Source organism: Panthera onca, chromosome B2, assembly GCF_046562875.1.
Source record: "Panthera onca isolate mPanOnc1 chromosome B2, mPanOnc1 haplotype 2, whole genome shotgun sequence".
NCBI classification, from domain to species: Eukaryota; Metazoa; Chordata; class Mammalia; order Carnivora; family Felidae; genus Panthera; species Panthera onca.
This window is the reverse complement of record NC_138343.1, coordinates 123,972,365-123,996,676: the sequence shown is the minus strand read 5'-3', so window position 1 is coordinate 123,996,676 and position 24,312 is coordinate 123,972,365. Positions and strand designations below refer to the sequence as shown.

The 24,312-nt window shown below is 42.6% G+C and overlaps 1 protein-coding gene across 3 annotated transcripts in view; it reads right to left on the bottom strand.

Moving 5' to 3' along the window:
* The window catches only part of ARFGEF3 (ARFGEF family member 3), a 185,259-nt gene that overhangs the window by 147,807 nt on the left and 13,140 nt on the right, over nucleotides 1-24,312 (bottom strand). The window contains exon 1 of one of the 3 annotated variants that reach the window (XM_060616771.3): nucleotides 16,423-16,539. The exons of the other annotated variants lie outside the window; for them this stretch is intronic. Within the exon in view, the coding sequence (XP_060472754.2) occupies nucleotides 16,423-16,424 (2 nt within the window). The 5' untranslated portion in view covers nucleotides 16,425-16,539. Of the gene's footprint in view, nucleotides 1-16,422; nucleotides 16,540-24,312 lie in introns of those variants that run through there. 3 annotated transcript variants of the gene reach the window in all.

Here is a 24,312-nt window from a genome sequence, read left to right as displayed (position 1 = left end):
TGCTAAAACTATAGTCACCATGCTGTGCATGACATCCTAGAACTTATTTATCTTTGAAAAAAAAATAAAGATGCATTATGGCTTGGTATTTTCACCTACAATCTGGGATTATCAATAAAATATACATTCTATGTAATCAGGTGCAAAAACACTACAGTTTCCTTTTTTTTTTTTAATTTCTAGAGGAAAGGAGACATGAAGTCCATATTAATCATAAGGGAGGTTGCTCTGGAATTCTTTTTTTTCTTTTTACAACTATTGAGCATTTATTACGTTCAGGGCACTGTGCTTGGTACTGAGTACAGAACAGAGGGAAAAGCAGCCATCATTCCTGTCCAAGATACAGGCAAGTGTCAGTTCACCTTCTGATCATCAAAAGAAGGAAAATGCCTGAGAAGTGTTACCATCAGGGCTATTAAGGTTAGTTAGCTGAGCCTTTAGTTAACTAAAGGTAAGTCCAGTAAAAACACCAAAGCAAGTGGCCTTCTCCTTCCACTGGACACAACCTGCTGTGTTGGACACAACATATCGGTTTTCTTTGGCTCCAGGGTTCTGTCATTTTCAACCAGAGGATCCTTAATTGATACGTGGGAGGGAGAGCAGCCATGCAAGTATAGAGACGCCATTTATCGAAGCCTCTAAGGGCTTAGGCACATGATCGACTTTAAGTTTTACGCCAACCCAATGAGGAGGGACAAATAGTATCCGCATTTATCGATGAGGGAGAAGAGGATGAGAGGAAAATTCACTCCTGGAAAAGTGGTGGCGGAGTAACTGGACCCATGAACCCAAGCTCCTCCATAGCACGTGACCTTAATGGTTATCATTTGTCACTCTCAAACCCGGTTCCAAGACTGGGTTAAGCATTTTACACACAATAAACCTGTGAAGGACTTTTCATGAAAAACCAACAAAAAGCCCAACCTCCTTTCTTTCTGTCCATTGTCTATCCAACCTTGCATTTCCTCGTATTACCTCCCATGGCAATCATTTACACACTGACTTTTACATTTTTCCACTGTGAGACACTGTAAACCACTCCTCACCTCCATTAACACACTTAGCAATTCCTCATATGACCTCTTCTTGTGGCGCCATGGAAAGGTTTATTCTTTAAGACTTCCATAAACAAAAGTTTGTCAGGAGCTATCAAGAGCTTAAAAACATAACTATGCTTTCATGGAGGATCTTCTATTCCATAAAACTTTTCTAAAGAAATCATTACGCATGTAGCAAAGCTTTGGATGTGAAGATTTTTATTTACCGTCATTTTATTTATAACAGAAATAAGGTTAAATAAATCATGGCACATCTATAGAATGGAGTAAGAGACAACAATTAAAAGTATTCTGAAAAGTTTTCATTGACACAAGAAAATGCTTTGGAATCTTATGCCAAAAAATTAAAGAATGAGAACGGACAGAGAATATATACCATAGCGTGGACCCCACTCTTAAATAAACAATTACATACAATTGCAGAATGGGTGGAGGAGAACGAGAGGCTGGAAAGAAATTCCTCAAACCATGTTCAGAATGTCTCTCTGCCTTTTGGGAATATGGGTGATCTTGGTTTTAGTATTTATATGTTTCTACACTAAAAAAATTTCAAGAATATATTACCTTTAGAAATAAAAAGTAGAGATAGCCCTATACTACACTAGCAAAAACACCCTCTAATTTTCCTTCAAAGCTTCTGGTCTGGGCCTCTGAATGGCCTTATTTCTGGTAACAGCTTTCATCTAATACTTCGTGGGCTTCCTCTGTGCCAACTTCCTCTCCCCTGTTAAGTCACCACTCTTCCCTCTTTATCAAAAACTGGGTCATATTCCTGGAATAGTTTCCCTTCTCCTTTCCTCTAAGACATTCTCTTATCATCTTTCAAACACATCCTGAATTCTTTCTTCTCCCTGAAGTCTTTTTGACTGAAAATAGGCTTGCTTGGGACCCTAAAATATAGTTACCTTAGTCATATAATCTATAATCAGTATGCTTAATCTCATTTTGCTTCTTCCTATGACATGTTTTCCTTTTGGGCTTAGAGCATAAATACACCAACAGCATGAAACCTGCCTATGGGAGTTGCTCTGCCCTGCGTTAGAACACAGACCACGTGCGTTTTGTTACTTAATGATTTCTTATGATGAAAGTGTTCCAACTGGCGATTAAGAGGTAAGATTCTGCCCAGAATCTCTGCCGTGAAGAGTCAAAAAGTGATAAGCCACCAAAACAGAAAGGATTTCTAATTCAAATATTCAAATTTTAGGGAAGAAGAAAAAGTAGCTGGACAATACACCAACATAATCTTTTTTTATGCGCTGATAATTTTACGCAAATAGATAGCTACCTCTTCAAAAATAGCAGTTTTATGGCATAAATACCTTCCAGAAAAGTCTACGTAGCCAAAGACAGTAACCTAAGAAAGCACAACTAAATTAATCACATTGAGACAAAACTGTGATTTATGCTCTATTCAGAACTCACTGGCCTATTAAAGCTCACAAATTATATATATGTATATGTATATACATGTTTATAAAGATGCTCATCACTGAAATGCCATGACAATGAAATCCTAGGACTAAACGTAAAGTAACATTTTTCTGCGAATTAGAAATTTCCAGTTGTCATGTCAAAATGCCTCCTAACACCAGTCCGTTAGCAGATCCGCACAACCGTCAGAACTAACATTTGTATTCCTTGATTGTTAATAATTCACTTGTGAAACGTGCATAAGATTTTTTGTAATAAAAAGGTCTTTTTAAAAAAAAATACTTATCTAGCCTACTATGTATGTCCAGACTCTGTACGAAAACAGAGGCATATAATGATAAGACACCCAGTTCCTGTCCACATGGAAGCCACGGCCTCAGGGAAGTAACAGACAAGGGAGAGCAGAAAACCACAGGTAATAAAGCAATACACACTTGTATTAAGGTAGAAACAATCAACTATGAACGTATAACAGGAATAGGAGAGATCCTGTCTAGAAAAATTCAAGTATCTTCATGGGCAAGGTGATGTTCATTTCACTTTGAAATGGAAGGGATAGTGTAGGACTTGGCAAAGCAGAGAAGGAAGCAGGAAAGACATACCCAGCTGAGGCTGTGGGTGTCAAGGCACACAGCGGGTTCGTTATGACCGGGGAAGGCATGGTGGGAATACTGATGAGAAATGAGTTTGGCAAGGTAGATCCAAGACAGTTTTTGAAGGGTCTTTGCATGCTATGCCAGAGAAACTGGCCTGCAGTCAGTTGCAAATGAGGAGCTAATGGAAGATTTTTTAATCCAGGGAATAATGTGACCACAGACATTTTCTACAAAACGAATCTCTGGCTACAATGTAGGGAATGGATAAAAAGTAGAGTATCATGGAAAAAAAAACTTCTGGAGTCCAACTAATCTGCGTCAAATTCATGCTCTGCCCATTATAATCTATACACTGTTTAACCTCTGCAACTCTCACTTTGCATATGGACCTAATATTGCCTACCTGGAGAGATATGATGATAATTAGATAAAAAGCTACATTAGAAAAATTACTGATTTCTCATCCTAACATTTACAGCACTCCTGAAGGTCCCTGGCCAGACTGCCTTCTCTTCCCACCCCTGCCTCTATCCTGCCCTCCATTGGGTCTCATGGCACAGATCTCAGACTACAAGCTAGGCAAATAGCTGCCCTTTATCCAGCCCTTGTGCCTAGAGATGCACACATCTGGGGCACCATCTGCTTTCTGAAAGATACAACCGGGAAAGAGGTCTGCATGCAGTTTCTGCAAGGAGGCTCAGCATAGTCCAAGCAGGGAATTCTGAAGTCTCAAGTGTCCAGAACATGAACTGAGGCGCTGGGGTGGGCTCTGGGTGGGAATGTTCCCTCCACTCTGGAGAGGACAAGAATGGAGCCTCTACTATATAAGCCCAGAGAAGGGTCCCACTTCTCCCAGGATGTAGGGTGGTATGACAGTGCTTAGCATGTCGTGTACACTCAACAAATGATTGTTGTCATGGTACCTTTTCTTACTTTCACCACTGTCTTGTTATTATAGTTTTGTTGTTGTCATCATTCTTTACTGGAGGTAGCAAAGCCTGGAGGAAGGAACTACACTCTGTTAACAAGGCCCAGCACTGGAAGTACAATACAGTTAAGTTATATTCAGGAATGCAAAGGAAGAAACAGAGTGGGGAGCCTGGGCAGCACAGTCAGTTAAGGATCCAACTTCAGCTCAGGTCATGATCTTGCAGTTTGTGAGTTTGAGCCCTGTGTCGGGCTCTGTGCTGACAGCTCAGAGCCTGGAGCCTGCTTCGGATTCTGTGTCTCCCTCTCTCACTAACCCTCCCCTGCCTGCACTCTGACTCTTCCTCTCTCTCTCTCTCAATAAGTAATAAACATTTAAAAATGTTTTTTAAAGGAAGAAACAGAACCTAGAAATAGCACAGAAGAGGAATAGAGAGGACTTACTGGAAGAACAGTTTTGAGGATAGAAATGGCAAGGATAATAACTATATTTTTCAATATTTTGAGTTTCAGGTTCCTTTGGGCATCCAAGTGCTGATAAGCAGAAAATTGGATGTACTGGTTTGGAGCTCAGCAATTAAAGGATATCCATCTTAAAGTGGTGGCTGAAGTCTTAGAAGTGGATGAAACTTCCAAGGCAAAGTATAAGATGCACAGCAGAAAGACTGAGCGCAGAAAAATCCCTCCAGCCAGCGAGCGGAGAGAGGGAAGGATACTAGCAAAGAAGCCAGAGGAAGTTGTGACTGCATAGAAAGGTGGCGGAAGGGAAGACGGCAGAAGGAAAGATCTCCTTCAAAGATATGCCCATCCAGTACGAGTACTCACCAGTCATTGAGTGCCCACTCTGCACCAGGCATTTTAGAATCTCATTTAATTGAGTACTTACTACAAAACTGGGAGAGGTAATTATTTCCACAGGATCAATGAGCTAACAGATTCAGAGATGGTAAGTAATGTGTCTGATGCCACCTAACCAATATACAGTGTTCGGTCCATGAGAAGCTTAACCCTACTGTTAAAACAGGAAACAAAGGAGCACTTGGGTCATTGCTCTAGAGGAGGAGATGTAACAAGCCGAGAAGTGATAAGCCCATCCATTTAAGCTGGGAACTTTTCCATTAGGTTATAGCTCATTTAATCCTCATGAGAACTGGGACACTGGGCATTATCAAGTTCATTTCATAGTTCGAGACATGAAAGCTCCTCAAATTATGTAAAAGGGCTGGTAAATGGAAGAATCCAGATTCTCTTTCCACAGCAACATGCTACCTCTCTATCATGAGGAAGCAAAAGCTAAAAGGAGAGGATAAAGACATCTACAATATGGAAACAAGCATAGGCATCCTTGAATATTGACCAAAGTAATAAGTTTTTTTTTTTTCATTTTCCAGTTGACCTATGTTCTCCCCCCAAACAATCCAGCACACAAAAGCCAATATGATAACCCCCGCTTTTCTCAGGATGGGTATAACTGAGAACTGTTTCCACCTGAATAGTGCACTCAGATATAAAAGGTACAGGCCCACAGGTCGCAGAAAATAGAAGAACCTGTGTCTTTTACTCTTTCATTGACTTTTTGTCTACAACAATAAACTCTTCAGCCTTACATTGTCAAATTTAGCCCAACATGTAAAAGCTAAGCATCAGGCTACTTTGAATCCAGGGAAAGGCCAAGGACAATACGTTAAAGCTTAGATCTCCCGTGTCAAGACAGACTGTACCATTCAAGGCTAACAATTGTTCATCAAAGGCATGCTCAGGGCTTTTAAACCTCATGTCCTCTCTATTTACACATCCATCCATCTTCACGAATGCTGCCCTCCTTCACGCTTCTGCTTGACCCTAGTAGCATTTCTAGAGCCCCTCTTGGCAGGGTCAGTGCCTTCCTCACCCCCATGACACAGGACACAGTGGCTGGTTACATGGGTGGTTAGGAAAATTGTTAACTGTCGGGGGGTGGGGGGCGGAATGTATTCACCTTTCTTGGCTCACAATTAACTGGTAATCAAGGTCTTTGTGAAATCTACTAAGCAAGGAAACTGCCCTACTCATATTACAATGGCATACACTTTAAAATTGAGACCATACCTTCAAAGAGGAGCTCTCCAGAATTTTATGCCAATTTTTAGCAATTTTTAGAATTATAACTACAATGGGGGAAATATTAAAATGACTTTTCCTATGGTACATCAATTTGATGGAATTTTAATAGCCTCGAAATGTTCTTAAAGAACTCCTAATGGCATCTAAAAATTTTTTTTCAATATAATACTAAGTAAACGTAGCAAGCTGCAAAACATTACAGGCCTTGTGACCTAATTTTCATGATATACATTCAAAAGAAAAAGCAATGTTAAGATGTATTATCCCTAGATGATCTGACTTTTGCGTCCAACTGTCAAGGTTTGGAATTCAGACTTACCAGTTATTATTGGGTAACCTGGGGCAAGTGCTAGCCGCCCCATGCCTGTCTGCTCATCTATAAAGTACTGATGTAATGAAACTTACTACATAGTTCAAACAACATGACACTAGATATCAGGAATGACGTTTTCTAGGCTTTTGAATTTTCTGCAGTAACAACATGCTTTGCCAACTAAAAACATTCTTTTTTCCCCCACAAGTGTGTTATTTGTATATTCTTTTACTTTCTAGATAATTTAAAACAAGTATATTTCATATTGTAGGACAAAATACTACCTTTTAGACCCCTCTCTTATGCCACTCACAAAAATTGACTCAAAATGGATTGAAGACGTAAATGTAAGACCTGAAACTGCAAAACTCCTAGAATATGGTAAAAAATCTCCTTGACATTGGCCTTAGCAACAATTTGTTGGATAACAACCAAAGGCACAGAAAACAAAAGCAAAAATAAACAAGTGGGATGACATCAAACTAAAAAAGTTCTTCACAGCAAAGGAAACAAAATCAGCAAAATGAAAATGCAACCTACAGAATGGGAGAAAATATTTGCAAACTGTCGATCTGATAGAGGTTATATCCAAAATATGTACAAAATGCATACAACTCAATAATTATAAATAATCCCGTTAAAATGAGCAAAGAAACAGAATAGACATTTTTCCAAAGAAGACACATGAATTTCCAACAGGTGCATTAGAAAGCTGTTCAAAATCATTAATCATCACGGAGACGCAGATCAAAACTACAATGAGACATCACCTCACATCTGTTAGGATGGCCATTATCAAAAAGATAAGAGATAATAAGTGTTGGCAAGGATGTGCGCTGTTGGTGAGAATGTAAATTAGTACAGCCCTTATGGAAACAGTACAGAGGTTCCTCAAAAAATTAAACAGGGAACTACCATATGATCCAACAATCCCTGGGTACGCGCCCAAAGGGAATGAAACCAGTCTCAAAGAAATATCTGTGTTCCCATGTGCACCACAGCATTATTCACAATAGCCAAGGCACGGACACAACCTAAGTGTCCACCAACAGATGAATAGATACAGCAAATGTGATATCTATCTATCTACCTACCTACCCACCCACCCAGATATAACTAGATATCTATACTTAAATACAGATACCTAGGATAAATACACAAACACATGATGGATTAGTACTCAGCCATAAGAAAGAAGGCAATCCTGCCATTTGTAGCAGCATGGATGCACCTAGAGGACGTTATGCTAAGTGAAATAAGCCAGAGTCAGAAAGACATACAATGCACGATCTACTTATTGGTGGAATCTAAAACAGTTAAGTCAAAGAGAGAGTAGAATGGTGGTTGCCAGGGGCCAAAGGGTGGAAGAATAGGGAGATACTGGTCAAAGGGTACTAACTTTCAGTTATAAGATGAATAAATTCCGGGGATGTAACGTACAGCGTGGTGACTATCGTTAGTAACACTGTATCACATACTTGAAATTTGCTAACACGGTAGATCTCAAGTGTTTTCATCACACACACAAATTATAACTATGTGAGCTGATGGATGTGTCAATTAACTTGATCGTGGTCATCATTTCACAATGTCTACGCATATCAAGTCATCATGCTGTACACCTTAAATATACACAGTTTTATTTGTAAATTAAACAGTTTAATTTGTATATACTGATTTGTAAATTACTTGTCAATAAAGCTGGGAAAAGAAACTGCTGCCTTTTTATATTTTGAAGTGACAGCCTCTGTCCCACTAAACGCTCTACAGTTCTTCCCCCATAGGCATCAAAAATCACATTCAGCCATCCACGTACAGTGATCACTCCCCCTAAGCAATACATTTTGGCAATAAGCGTCAGACAGAGAACGATGATGTAAAATTTTATATTCCCATAAATAGCAACTTCTCCCAACAGTAATATGTGTGTGGTGTTTCAACTTCTGAGTATCCCAATAGATTCTGCTCTGTAAGCACTTTTTAAAAATAGGCTGTGGGCGAAAGCCAAAACGATTGGTTTGGTTCCTTATTAGCTGTCTGCTTTAAACACATTATAGATTCTATACTTCCCTCTCCCAGCCTGTAGACTCGGCTGAGTAAGATCCACATTAATCTGCCACTCGATAGCCTCATGTCTGGCACTCTCTGAAATGAAGAAAAGACTGTTTCTCAGGATAAATATAGTTTTAAAGGGTGGGGTTGTGTCTGGGTGCTAGTTACCCTTCAACCCTGTAAACTGCCTTAGAACCCAGTCACCCTGAAAGCAGCTGTATTTGTAACAATACATCAGCACAGAGCTGCTTTATTCCACTCGAGGAAGTATCCAATCTATTATACAACTGCATGGCCTTCCTAAATGAAACATGTACTGGGAGAAAAACAAATACGTGCAGTGTTTTTTTTTTTTTTAACACACTCAAGAGAAAAAAACCAGTAGCGGACTGCTTTCCTAGGGAAATGATTAAAGATCACAAGACAGTAAAAGCTGCCTGACAACAATCCCAGCCTAGGGTATGAAAACGGGACAGCGAGGGACTGAAAGCTTGACTCAACCAGGAGGGCCGTGGTGGAGCTCCTCCCCCTTATGGGTGTTAACAGAAGTTGGCCTGGCATTAGGGTTCTCGGCACTCACAGCTGTCACAGATCACACAGAGCAAATGCAACACAGCCAAACTGCTACAGGTTTGGCCCTAAATGGCCTAAATCCAAATAGGGACTTGGTGAGTTTGCACAAGCACCTGTATGGGTACCCACAAAGCCAGGGAATCCTGCAGGCTGATAAAGATGTTCTCACAGAAGAAAGGGAAAATCGAGAATAAATTTATCAAGTATTCTGGGAATGCAAGCTGGTGCAGCCACTCTGGAAAACAGGATGGAGGTTCCTCAAAAAACTAAAAATAGAACTACCCTACGACTCAGCAATTGCACTACTAGGCATTTATCCAAGGGATACAGGTGTGCTGTTTCAAAGAGACACATGCACCCCCCATGTTTATAGCAGCACCATCAACAATAGCCAAAGTATGGAAAGAGCCCAAATGTCCATCGGTGGATGAATGGATAAAGAAGATGTGGTACATATGTATACACACACACACACACACACACACACACACACACACACATGATGGAGTATTACTTGGCAATCAAAAAGAATGAAATCTTGCCATTTGCAACTATGTGGATAGAACTGGAAGGTATTATGCTGAGTGAAATTAGTCAGAGAAAGACAAAAATCATATGACTTCACTCATAAGAGGACTTTAAGAGACAAAACAGATGAACAGAAGGGAAGGGAAACAAAAATAATATAAAAACAGGGAGGGGGACAAAACAGAAGAGACTCATAAATATGGAGAACAAACTGAGGGTTACTGGAGCGGGGGGAGGGCTAAACGGGTAAGGGGCACTATGGAATCTACTCCTGAAATCATTGCTGCACTATATGCTAACTAATTTAGGTGTAAATTTTCAGAAATAAAAAATAAAACAAGTTAAAAAATCTTATCAAGTATTCAAGTATTTTAAATACTATAATTCTGTTATAATTATTATTTATATTGGCAAAATCTCACTATGTAAAGATCTCTAGCTAAGGGTTTCTTCTTCTGCAAGGTAAAAAAAGAACCCCCACTCATTTTCTATCCTACTATTGACGGGAAAGGTCCCCAAACTATGGAAAACCAAGAGTAACTCCACCACCGAAACTCTTCCGGCTACACAGATACCTTGTCTAGTCACCCAACACACTATTCACATCACGGTGTTCTTCCCTGTGTGTCAGAGGCACCAAGGCACTCTTAGTTCCAGCCTGGGAAGGCAGGAACATGAAGACCAGGACCAAAATGATGAGGAACCCTGCTGCTCAAAGACAGAGTCAGACCAACCTGGGGAAACCTTCATACTCAAGTTTATGAGCACTTCCCTACTGCTACTCTTCACAGCCCCACTGACTGACTGTCCTTTCTCCCTGGGGACTCGGAGGGACCCGATAGCTTTATGCAGGCTGGGCTCCACCCAATTGTCCCCGAAAGGCCAGAGCCATCAGTGCTAGGAAGCTGAGTCGCTGGGGCCTGCCTGACTGAAAGCCCGGGGGGTCCGGGCAGGAAGTCCCCCTGCTCTGGTTTAAGTGTGAAGCTATAAGGAAAGATCTCTGTATCAGGGAAGGCAATGGAGTCTGGTAGAAGAACTCTGGCCTGATCTGGCAATCTGTGGGTTCATTTTGGCCAACAAATGTTGGGTATAATCCTCAGCGTGTGACTTAGGTCTCTCTGGTGTGCAGTTTCTATTCACAAGATAAAGGCAGAAGCTTTCTGAGCTCCTTCAAAGGGACGGGAAGAATCAACCAAGTAGGGATATGAGAGAGCTCTGAAAGCCAACACTTGATGGAAATCTGAGGGAAGCAGAGGGAGAAGAGCAGCAGAGTCTAAGGAAACCAGCTCTCTGTCTCCGTATGGCTCAGCCATCTTATGAGCAAGATGGGGTATCTCCATCGCCTTCTCAAATGCGAACGGCCTCTGCTTCTTTGAGGCACGTGGCTCGCACTTTTAGCAGGCTTCTTAGCAACTCGATTCCAACTGTGTTTTTGGCTGACAGCATGGTCAGCCCCAAGTGGTAGATCAAGAATGGTCTAAGTCATTGCCGACAATCCTGTTTTCCCTACTTTTTCAGCCTTCCTTGTGGCTCCTGGAGCACTTTTGCTTTCCTGAGAAAAAGGACAAGACCTGTTTAGTTTGCACTGACCTTCGGCCTTTCGTCTTGCTGCCTTCCGTCTTGGATGGGGGGTGTGACGACTGCAGCCGCAAGAGCCATTGGTGGTACAAAAAGCCACATATAATGAGGGCCAGTAGGTTCCCAGACGTGAGGAACCTAGGCCCCATCTTGTTTAAGCCACAGTTAGGCTTTCTATTACTTACAGCCGAAGGCATTCATAACTTATATACTACTAACGGCTATTTCTAGAGAAAAGCCAATATTCAGGTAATATCTCCTTCTGTCCCAATACATTTCCCGAAGGTGAAAGGGGAAATGAAGGAATAGACAGGGACAACAATAATTCCAATTTTAACATATCTAAGTGACGGGTATTTGTCAAATATCCGTTGAAGACATAGATTATATTAGTTAAAAGAACAACTTTCAGGTCAGACCCATACTTATTTTTTGTCTATTTTATTTTATTATTTTACTTTATTTTACTTTGATGGCAGGGGGGCACAAGGGAGCGAGGGGCAGAGAGAGAGAATCCCACGAGGGGGAAAGGGAGAGAGAAGAAGGGCTCGGGTTTTTACCTGACGCGGGGCACGAGCTCACAAACCGTGCACTCATGACCTGAGCCGAAGCCAGATGCTTAATGCCTGAGCCACCCAGGCACCCTCAAACCTGTATTTGAACCTCTGTCTGTCCTGTATTAGCCGTGTGACTTTAGGCAAATGATCTTATCACTCCAGCCTCAGTTTTCTCATTAAAATTTAGGTCGTATGAGTACCAATTGTACTTACTGTATGATTAAATAAGATCACGTATAACGTCATTAGCACAATTCCTGGCAAAGATCGATGCTTCATAATTGGTTACCTTCAATATTGTGGGGAGGCACATTACACCACGTGCCTGGGTATAAGGGTGACAGAGTTTAGAATCTAGCTACCGGCAAGCACATAAGGAAATCAGCTATCTGGGGCAGAAGAAGGCTATAATATGCACCAGTGTGCATACTGTGTGGGAGAGGGTGACAAAGCCCCACGTCTAGGCCCTCACACCTTGTAAATGCCACAGACATCTCAGCGGTCTTCCCTGACCATTTCACGGGAGTTACCAAATACTTAATGTAGAATTTCCTTACCCTTCTCCTGCAGAAGAAATAAACAGGTCAACAGAATGGTCAAAATGCGGCCAGACAATAGGAAAAGGATTCCAGCGAGAGATCTTCTAGGCTGCCAAATTCACCTAGCCCCCTCCCCTCTCGGTCCCTGAGGGTCACGTGGTTTCCTTTAACGTGGGTGTATCAGGGAGAATGCTTTCAGCTGCAAGTGACAGGAAATCAACTCCCTAAGTAGCATACACATGGAGACAGGACAGTCAGAGGTTCAAATACAGGTTTGAGGCTGCCTAAGTGGCTTGTACATGGAGGCGGGTTGGCCCCAATTTTAGGTGATTCGGTGCTCTGATGACACAGCCAAGAACCCAGGTTCTTTCCATCTTCCTCCTGGCCCACCCTCTTAAGTGTCTGCTTCACCACAGCTATGGCCACTCCAAGCATCATTTAAATGTGGTAAGTGTCAGGGAAGAAAGAACTTCACTCTCACAAGTCTGAGAGAGCATCCCTCTCCCATTCCATGCGGATCCATCTGACGCAGGGCATACCCGTTGGCCAGACGGGAACGTCGCGCCTGTGATAGGGCAGCCTCCTCTGAGGCAGACAATAAAAGCAGATCTTGTTACCCACTCAGGTCCTGTGGGCGGTCGGAGGTGTGGTGGGATGTTGGGAAAGCAACCAAAGGTCTCTGTTCCAGGGGAAAAGGATGGAAGGCCCAGAGGCTCTACAAATGCTGACAATTGTCTCCTAAACTAGGAAACCCCCTGCACGTCTTCGGGTTCAAAACCAAACTATTACCTTTAGGCAGGTATGTGGTGTGGTGCTACTGGGGTTTGCTTCCCCTGCCCCCATCAACAGCCACCCTCATCCTGGACTGGCCCAAGAGAAGCCAGCTCAAAGAACCTTCTTGAGTCTATAAGCAAAAATGGAAGAGGAAGACAGAGTGGCATTAGATGCCAGTTTCCTTATTTCAGATGCTGGAATTTATTTTAACCAACACTTTAAACAGCCACAGGGAAGTTGTGCAGATCGAGCCTGCTAGGGCTGATTTGCTTCTAGTTCCCAAAGACCAATCAGTCCTCCCTGTATTCTTAGGAATCAGAAATAACACTACTTAAATTCAGATTCTTATCGGCTCCTTTGTTCCTGGAACCTGTTCTGCTATCTAAAAATCACACTTTGAAACTCAGCACTAACTGGGGGGTGGGGGAAACAAAAATAAACCAAAAAAACTTGAATCATGCTGCAAACTGCCAAAACACCATACGCCTATTTTCTATTTTATCAGAGTGATATTGCACTCATGATTTGACGTACGTTCTGCAAAGGACCATCTTATTTAAAATCTTATGTAATCTTCCTAAGACCCCAGTAAGGAGTATTATTTGCAGGGCTATGACAGGGCAATTTCATAGCTCTGCGGGATGACAGGTGACCCAGGTGACAGTTCTACAGGTGCATGAGACACAACAGAGGGCCATCTGTCTCTCTACAAAGCGTAATAACAGGATTGCTGCGCAGGCCTAAAGCTTGGAGCCCAAGGACAAGCCTGGCAAAGGCAGGGTTAGGAGGAGTTCCCGTTCTCAGGTAAGAGGAAGAGCTGGAGACTCTTATGAATGAAGGATTCAGGATGCTGACATCTAAAATGGGGAAGACGTGGTTCTCAAAGGGTAACCTAGATGCCTGAGACCCTTTCAGAGGGTCCACGAAGTCAAAAGTTTTTCCATTCTCAATCTCTCAGGAGTATGGGGGGGGGGGGACTTTATCAAAAAAGAATACCCACAATTATCTGAAAAGGCAATTCAGATTCCTCTCCCATTTTAAACTGCTTATCTGTATGAGGCAGGATTTTCTTTATCGCCTTCAACCAAAGCTACGTATTGGAGCAGATGGAATGTGGAAGCAGAGCCGAGATTCCAGCTGTTTTCCTTTTATGAAGCCAGATACGAAAGATTTGCAAAAAAAAAAAAAAATGTAAAAGTCGTCTCACTAAATTTTTCTTAGTTACTTTTCATAAAAATGTCATTCATATTAACATACAATAGGCTTGTTACTTTTAATGAAAATTAAAAAATTTTTAATGTTTATTTTTTGAGACAGAGACGGTGTGCAAGTGGGGGAGGGGCAGAGAGAGAGGGAGACACAGAATCCGAAGCAGGCTCCAGGCTCCAAGCTTCCAGCACCGAGCCGGATGCGGGGCTCGAACTCACGAACTGTGAGATCATGACCCGAGCTGAAGTTGGACGCTTAACCAACTGAGCCCCCCACGTGCCCGTGAATTAATATTTTTTAAGTTTCTGTTTTAACTTATAATGTGGTAAATATTGATAGATATAATACAAAGATTTCCTTACAAAGCGCCTTGGGATCCTCAATAACTTTTAGAAGTGTAAAGGGCTTTAAGACCGAACAGTCTGAGTACTGCTCCATTAACGTGACAGCTCAATGGATAGGGAAAGTGTGGCGTCAGTGCACACACACGATGGGGGACATTACTCAGCCATAAAAAAGAAAGAAGGAAATCGTGCCCTTTACAGCAACATGGAGGAGCCTTGAGGACATTATGCTAAGTGAAATAAGTCAGAGAAAGACAAACACCGTGGGATCTTACTTTAAAGTTCTCCTCCCACACCCATGCAAAATGGTAGCTATGGGAGGTGACGGACGTTCACTAACCTTACTGTGGCAATCACTTTACAAGGGAAACGTATATCAAATCATCATGCTGTCCGCCTTAAACTTACACAGGGTTATGTCGCTTATATCTCAATAAAGCTGGAAAAAAATATATATGCCTGTCACACGGGGGGACCTGAGACAAAGCCCTGTGGGCTAGCGGCTCCTCTCCTGCTCAAACGCTCAGCAGATGAAAGGAAGGAGGAGGTAAATCAGAGGCTCTTCTCCTGGACGGGAGGCGGCCAGCAAGCATGCTGAGCCCTTCTTTGGGGAGACAGAGTCATTCTCTGTAGTCCCACTAGGGTCTCTCTAGATCGGCTTTTCTCTGCATCTACTGGTCAGTCAATAATCACACTGGGGAAACAGAGGCACCCGGACGCCTTGCAGTGTCTATCTTCGTTTGTGGAAGCTGACAGGCAAAATGACTAGTTCAGGGTCCCGATGGTCATACATGGGAGAACTGGGACTTGGAGCCAGGACTTAGTGTATCACCATTACCGTTTCCTTTCTCCTCAAACGGTGCGCTCTTAGAGGGGAGACAGTCAGTGTCCTATTCCCAGTACACAGCATGTGGCCCAGGGATGCCTGTCCCTGCCTGCCACTGCCTCTTCCACCACAGCCGAGACCCCCTCACACTGTCCTCCTACTGTTGATCACAGCTCCAGATGCCTCGACTAGAGATGCTGGCATTCAAGACCGAACGCTGCAAGTAATCTCACGAGCAAATATTTATAAAGGCGTCCCCTGTACTGGGTGCTTGGGTGCACACACCTTAAACCAACAACGGTTCTCTTTCTTAATCAAATATCCTCCTGACTTTAAAATTACAACTATACGTTTTGCGACGTCTGAAACACACGAGTGCTCTCCTCCCCACTTGCAGCAAATGTCAGCTTACTGGCCTTGTCTGCCGCAGCCAGCTTTATTTCAGAAGTGGAGTTAAGATCCCAGAGGGCACACACAGCAGCCCTCCCCAGGTCAACCCAGGTGGCCTCTGTGTCCAGGCCCCTCCCCACCAACCACAGCTGGACACGGTTTCCTGGCTTTTTTTCTGCCAACACTCTGAAATAAACATACAAAAGCCCTTTTGTCTTTGAAAGATTTTTCTCCCAGCTGGCAAATACAGAAAAACAAAATGGGGCTTACAAAAGAAAGCAAGCAACGGGGAAGTTACAGTTTCAGAGGCCAAAACACCCCCAACTTTAAAATACAATAGTTCTCTCTGGACTTTATTAAATGAAAAGTTAGTCCAGGTCTGCTCCCACCTGCACGTGATCTATGCTGGATGCGTTTCTTCGGTTTAGGCCTAACTCGGTAAAAATCAGTCCTGCACTGAATCTGCTCTTGGTAATTCTGCAGGCTCGCGCAGCATAACCCTCCCTAAAGAGATCACCTTAGCTGCTGCTTAGCAGTTTCCTCAGTCAAGTGAGCAGAAGCTCCGAGAGGTAAGGGTTAGCTAATTACGTAATGACTCAGGCTTCCCCGGTGGGTACTCACATCAATTCCAGACCAGAGTCTTTGATCTTAAGGTCTCCTCCTGCCTCACAAGGAAGAAAAGTCAATTTAGGTCATTTCCTGGCAAAGCCCTGTCCACACACTAATCTCAATGGCTCTAATAATTCCTGGTTCTTCCCTCAGCCTGAATGTATGACATGCCCTCTTTTAAAAGCCCTGACTCCTTGGAGATTGCATTTGAAGTTGTTTCAGCACAAGGTGATCTTATCCATATTCCTACATTAGTACCTTGCTCTCGTGAGTGAGCAGCGGCTAAATACAGATTTCCCAAGAGCTCTTTCCAACGATGGTGCTTCATCAAGTCATTTACTGCATGAAATTTAATATTCTATATCTCAGCTTTTCATGTAAGTTACAAATAAGAAAAAATAAACCTCTGTGATAAGTCAGTAATGGTAGAGGGAATACCCCGCCAGATTTAAGACAGTAAACTCTGGAGTCCAGCACAGTCCCGATTCTGCCCCAGGCCAGCTTGAGGAGTTTGGCCGGTCTCTCCAAAACCTCAGCATCTCCCTTGCCTCCCTCACAAAAGAGCCGTCAGGATAGAGATCAGGATGCATAGCACCGAGGAGAGGCCCTGTCACACAGTGAAGGTTTTCAAAATGTTAACCTGTGTTCTCAAGTGTCCTGAAATTAGTTGAGAAAATACAAAGCCTAGTAAGCATGCCAAGAGGCATCGCATTGACAGAGTCCTGGCCTATCAAACAGGTAAAGGGAGAGCTCCAGGGTCAAATTTATTGGACTTAACTTGAAAAAGATACACCTGGGTATTGTTGTGTCATTACATAGCCATACAGATTTATCAACAGTTCAGCTGCACACCTAAATGTGCAGTAAAACAAAAAGAGAAAAAATATAAAATATTCAACAAAGGAAGGTGTCCCAAGAAACTAAATATGATTTTAGTTTTTTGCGCCGTGCTTTCCCCAGTAGAAAAAAAGCCCTGCGGGGCGAAAAGGAGAGATACAAACAACTCACTGAACCATTTCCACCACTGAATCAATAACCTCCAGTCCCTGCCCATCTCTTGGAATCCGCTGTTATAACCCATCAATAGAAACAATTTCTCAGAGGCATACTTTGAAACAAAGCAGGAAATTTGGACCTAAATCGCCTATAAGGCACAGTTTAATTATAAAAACCAAACAGAATAAAAAGCCTACCTTCACACCATTCAAAAAAAAAAAAAAAAAAAGAGAGAGAGAGGCTTAAGAAAGAAAATTTGTGATTAGATGGTTATATTTTTTCTCAAAATGGAGTTTTATGTTTCCTTGCAACACTTCCCTTTAGAACCAAGGGCTATAAAATAAAAACATCAACTGGCATAAAGGAGTGATGAGTGGCCATGGCTATTTTCAAGCATTAATAGTATCTGGTTCACATTCCAAAATATCAGCCAAGCCCAAGATCCCCTACATCCTACTTTGGGTGGGTTATCCACTCCTTTAATTGACTGCATCATTTACAGGTGCTTTTAGGGCAGGGGCTATTAACAAGGAGAAGCTTTATAATGGAGAGCTAATTGTAGGTCCTCCTTATCAAAGGGAATAGAACACAAAACCATTAGGACTGGCCTACAGGCTGGCAGATAACACACAGAAGAAGGTTTTTGTAAGTTAGGAAATAGTATAGTATTGTTACTTATGCTATTTGTTGTTAAAGGTGACAGGAATACTCTTTGACTCCCATAGCAGCAGGGGAAGGAAAGAGAGAAATCAGATCTTTGGGGCACCTTGATTTCTAACAAGGATTTCAGCATCCCCGCTGCTAAAGGCTTCTCCACATGCCCCATTCCTTTTGCCAATATTTGTGGCCAACAGGGAAATGTCATTCTGCTCACCTGTTTCGGGCAAGCCTGCTCTCAGGAAGCTGGAACACCAGGTCAGCTCCAGGGCAAGTCCTTGTTCCCTTAAATGGTCCCTATCCACCTCCAGCAAGGTTGACAGAGTCTCCTTCCTTCCTTTCATGACTTGCTGACGTAAAGAAGTCTCTACAACTTGAAAATGAGCCAGGCTTAGATTAACCAAACTGTCTTAAACCTCTTCTTTTTTAAAAAATTGTTTTCCTATTGCACAACCAGCAAAATATCAACAGAGCCAAAATTTACTTGCATTTGCATGCCTTTGCCAAAGGAAGTCAGCTGTACTGGGGAAGAAAGGCAGAAGCCAGAAAAGAGAGGAGCCCTCAAGATGAGCTTAAACCTGTGAGAAGCACAAATGTTTGCAATTCACCTGGAATAGCCTGGAAGCCTGATAAGCAGCACCTGTCCTGCACTTAGGCCACAGCCTCCATTCAGTTAGCACAAGCTGAACACAGGACCTGGGAATTCTACAAGAACATCCTTTGCTTCCTTCTCTTGACCATAGGATAGCAAGGGGAGCCCAACACTTCTCCAAGATACAAGAAAGGCAGAAACAACGATGAGATTGAAACTGCCTGCCGAAAACCACTATTGAGGTATTTGTGGTCCTCATCCATTTTAAATCACAGTCTTTCCCAGTTGATGTGGATACGGTGACTTCTTCAATTAAAAAACAAACATAAATTTTGCACATCCTGTAGAAGTGGCTCCAGGGTTCAAAACAGAACTAAAACACTAAAATAGATCAAAGCAGCAGAAAGGCAATTAAAATGAAACCATACAAGGCATGGAAAGCTATTATGGATGGTTCCCTCAAAGCATAAATGCTGATGAATGTGCTCCCATCCTGCAGGAAAGATCAGTAGGGCCCCCCATCAAGATAGGGAGGAACGTGCCAACATCTGAGTTGAGAAAAGGATGTGGACCAGGCAGGCAAAATGAAGCAGAAGGCTGGGCAGAGGCTCAGCCAGGGTGGGGACAGGAGAGGTGTGGGGGACACAGACAAGGGCAAATGGGAAGAAGGGCTGTTAGAGTCTTTCTGGGAACAACAACTGGCAGGAGAAAAGTAATCAGGCTGAGATTGGATGTGAAAAATCACAGAGAAAGTAAGCAAAAGGCAGCTGGGCCATGGCCGGGGTAATGTCTGGGATTGCTGTCAAAGGGGCACTAAGAAATGCCAACAAGAGGTTCATTGCCATTGGCTGCCTTTTAACAAGACAGGCTGAGGGTTCCCTGGACTGTTTCATCTCATCGGTACCAGTCCTGTTGTAAATAACCTGGGCTAAGAGAAGGGGCAAATCCTGGATTAGAACAGGATGGGGGTGAAGGTTCTTTAGTTCTTTACAACAGGAATACTCCACAGTCAACTTCACGTCGGGAGTGTGGCAGGGCAGGCAGCTTCCCTCTTCCACGTGGGCCAATGAGAGCTGAAACCCTTGGAGAGTCAATGTCCTTTGGCCCAGCACATTAACCAACTCCCAACCCCTGATCTAATACACGTCAGGCTAGTTGGGGCTTTGGTTGACGAGAGAGGGAGGAATTTAAGACTCTACTAGCTGAGGTCAATGGATTGGGTGCTAGGCTTCTGGTTCTACTCTCTGGGACCAACCCCCTCCCCCCGTCAGCCAATGAGACCTGAGAAGTTCTATTGCCAAAGTTGAGATTCCATTCTGGTATGGATTCTTTCAAATACTATGTTTCCTCAGACTCTGGAGAGGAGGGTACAGGTCCCCTGGGATATGTACGGCAGTGTGGAGAAGCAGTTTCATCCTACAAGCATTTACAGGGCACCGAACTAGGGGATGACAAGATGAATAATTTACATATATGAACTCCTTGAGGATAGGGTCTCAGAACAGAACCCCTAGACAACTGCCGATACAACGGGTAAGCGCCATGAGAGATTTATGTATAGCGAGGGCACAGAGAAAGATCACTTCTAGCAAACACAGCTCAGCCTTCAAGAAGAAGTAGGAGGACGAAGCGAGAAAGGCTGTGTGTTATGAGACACTCAGTGGACAATCTTGATGAAAAGGGCAGGTCAGAAAATGACCCTCTCATATTTTAGTGCCCCATATAAAGGGATTTTGGGATCGCTAATGAAACACCTCAGATCTACTGCTTTAGTCTAAGCTTTGGCATGCAGAAGAAAGATTTGTAACAAGCAAGCTTTATTTCAGCTTCTGAGATGGGCCCAGGAAGGAGGAGGAACAGGTGCTGGGAAATGTCTTCAGTAAAACATTAGTACACGTGGCAGAGGGTATCCTGGAAGCGGGGTCTTACTAAGCACACCCTTCATCCTAGGAAAGAGCAGTTTTTCCTGATAGTACATGTTGCCAAGGCTCCGCCCAAAGCAGGACAGAAGAAACAGTCTGTGGAATCTAGACGAGGCAGAATAAAGCTTGATTTGAATGTGGATGGCCCCAGCAGCCACGAGAACTTTCTAAGAGTGCAGGGCTGGAACTTGGGTGAGGTGGGTGAGGCACTGGCCTTGGGCACAAAATTTTAGGGAGCATTAAAAAACTCAATCAGCAAGATCAATAATATTTTAATGCCACATTTTTTCCTTTTTAAAATCCCAGTATAACAAGCACACAGTGTTATATTAGTTTCAGAAGTACAATATAGTGATTCAACAATTCTCTAAATTACTTAGTGCTCATCATAAGTGTACTCTTTCACCCAGACCCCCCACTCACCTCCCCTCTTAGAGCCATCAGTTTGTCCTCTATAGTTATGAGTCTGGTTTTTTGTTGGTCTCTTCTCACTTGTTTTAGTTCTTAAATTCCACATATGAATGAAAGCCTTTTTGACTTTCTCTTATTTTGCTTATCATTATACCGTCTAGATCCATCCATGTTGTAGCAAATGGCAAGATTTCATTCTTTTTTTTATGGCTGAGTAATATTCCATTGTGTGTGTGTGTGTGTGTGTGTGTGTGTGTGTGTGTGTGTATGTATTTTTTTCTTTTTCTCCATATCCTCACCAACACTTGTTGTTTCTTGTGTTGTTTTCTCTTTTTTTTAACCATTCTGATTGGTGTGAGGTGCTTTAAAGCCACATTTTAAAAACTCAAAATGAATGCCAAAATTCCATGGCAAACGAAATGCCAAATTTTAAATAAAGACAGGATCTGGCCCTGCACTTCCATGACTTAGCCTCACTCACCTCACCTGCTCCTGGTCATGGGGCAGTGAACCTCTTGGAAATCTGACAGGGGAGGCAGAGTAGTTTGTCAGAGACCCAGGCAGCTCAACCAAGACATCAAACTTGTAGTGGCCTAACGTGTCTGGGCCTCGGCATGGAGTGAAAAGCATCCTCCTTACGGATTTATGTAGAGTTATGTGAAGATGTCCAGATCCACAGCCACCAGAATTTGGAGTTCCAAATCCACTAGAAAAGACAGCAGGCAAGCCATTCTGGCCCAGTCTCTGGGTGAGACTGACCACACCCAACCAAAACTCAGAAGCAGAAGAACACTGCAAAACTCCATGAGACAGGGAAGAACATTTTTTAGGAATATGCCAGCAGGTCAAGAATGATCTGGTGGGCGCCTGGGTGGCTCAGTGAGCTAAGCGTCCGACTACGGATTTTGGCTCAGGTCACGATCTCATGGTTTGTGAGATCGAGCCGTGGGTCAGGCTCCACACTGTGTGTGGGGCCTGCTTGGGATTCTCTCTCCCCCTGCCTCTCTCTGCCCCTCCCCCACTCATGTGTGCACGTATGCCTGCATACACTCTCCCTCTCTCTCAACATAAATAAACATTAAAAAAAAAAAAAAGAATGATCTGGAAGAGGCAGTGACTGCATATAACAATGGTACTGAAAGGTCCACAGAAGAACCCTTTTCTTTTTCACAATTAGGGTTGGATATAATATAAACTCTTCGATATTTCTGAGAAAAAAAAGATCAGACAGAAGCAGGTATCATCTTGACCAAGCCACAGCAAGGACAGCGGGGTATGGAGAGGGGGATGGCTGATGAATCAACTTGCAAGAAGCTCAACATTCCGGAAGTTGTGGTAACTCCAGGTAGGCTTAAGCCAGGGGCCCCCCGCCAGGCAAGGCTGGTGACAGCTTCACAAAACACAGACATCACACCTGAATATTCATAACAAAAACCACAGTAGCCCTGAAGAGTCCGTAAATGACCAGGCTATTTTGGTTATATCGCTTGATTCCCAAACCACAGGGAAAAAGCAAGGAGGTTTAGGGGGTGAGAAGATAAAGTAGAAAAGTGTCAGAGACCAGAAAACGTTTTGTGTTATTAGCTACTAATATTTCTTGATCAGTAGCTTCCCAGGCTAATTTATCACTTGGTTGAAAAACCAGTGGCTAACAACAATGAAGTCAATGACTATTAGTGGTGACTTGACTTGGTCAGAGATAGTTCACCAAGTCTATCCCAATTAGGAAGCACCGAAAGTTGCCTTCTGCTTATCAGACAAGTAGGACCTAGAAGTGGAAACCCCAATCAAAGGAAGAGCCTGAGCTACTTGATGACCTCCTTCCTGAGTATAGGGACACTGTGATGGCCCACAAATTCATAGGTTTTCGACCCTGTGAAGACACGGAAGGCCTGAAGTTTAAGAAGCAGCAAACGAAGAGCAAAGACAGTGAGGGTACAGGCTCCTCATGGCGGAAGATAAGGACTTCTTAAAGTTCCACTCCCAAGTTCAAAATCAAGACTTAGGGCAAGAAGGTAGAATGATTCTCACGTAACTGTCTACTAACAAACTCAGGAAAGGTCACCCTGGAGCTTCCTCCATCCCTGACGTTGAATCTCACCGGCACTCTGCATGAATGCCTATCCCTGTTGCTATAGCTGCTAACTTTATAAACCAGGAGAGTGGACAGTGGCTCAATGAAGGAGCTTGAGGGGGAAACAGGCAATGCCTCTGATCACTCCTCAACTTCACCTACAATGTTTTATGGTGGGGCTTCCCCCCGACAATGCCCTACAATGACTGAATAGGGCACTGTGACTAAAATCATTCACGTGACAGTAGTCCACTTTGGACTACTGTGGTTTGTACAAGAAGTCCTCAGAGCAATCAATGGTAAAACAGAAGGAATACGACCATAGGTCTCTCAAGGTTTCAGTCTTCTTCTGATCGGAGCTATCATTCCTAATATATGCAATTGAGCGAAGCAATATTAGCAATGATTTATCACGATGTTAATGTATTTATCATAAAAAGCAATCCATCAGTGGCAAAAGAAAACTTAAGAAAAACAGCACAGCAAAAGTCCTTGAGATTTGAATTATTCCCTATTGCCCTTTCCAAAACAACGAAATACCTGCAAATAAACACTTCTAAGTGATTATCAGAAATGGAAACTGAATCTGAAATATAAAATCAGGAGAATACAAGACATAGTTAATGAATCTGCTTTCTTTACCATATACTAAATAGAAATATAATTGAAGAAAAAGATTTAAAATATAATTGAAGACAAATAATCAACGTATCCAAATTCTTATGCACAAATATTTACAGTCGCTAGATTTTTTTTTTTTTTTTTTTTTTTTTTTTTGAGCAGGTACTCAAACAATAGAAAGATGCCCTCTTAAATAACTGGACAGAGTATGTACTCTCGGTTTAAAAATTCCTGGCAGTGGAATCAAAGAATCAAAGGAAGACTGATTTCACAACAAAAGAAGAAAAGCCCATTACAGCATATCTCACTATATCACTTCCCCTTATGATAAAGGGAAATAGGAAATCAGACAAATATTGATTCAATGGCTCTTTTTTGTCCTAATTATGGCTTATTCCTATACCCTGAAAGAGGCCTTAAAAACCTCCCAACTATTGTGAATCACAGTCAGACTGAAACCTCCTTATATATGTAAAATCTACCATAGATTTACAATCGCTACCACAAAAACAGTGTTTTCCAGCTAGGTATTTCTTTATTCTCCTCCCTCTGACTATAAAACCTTTGAGTGCAAGGCTCACATCTGCTTTGTCTCATTTATATGGTTTACTTCTCTGTACAAAAATGGT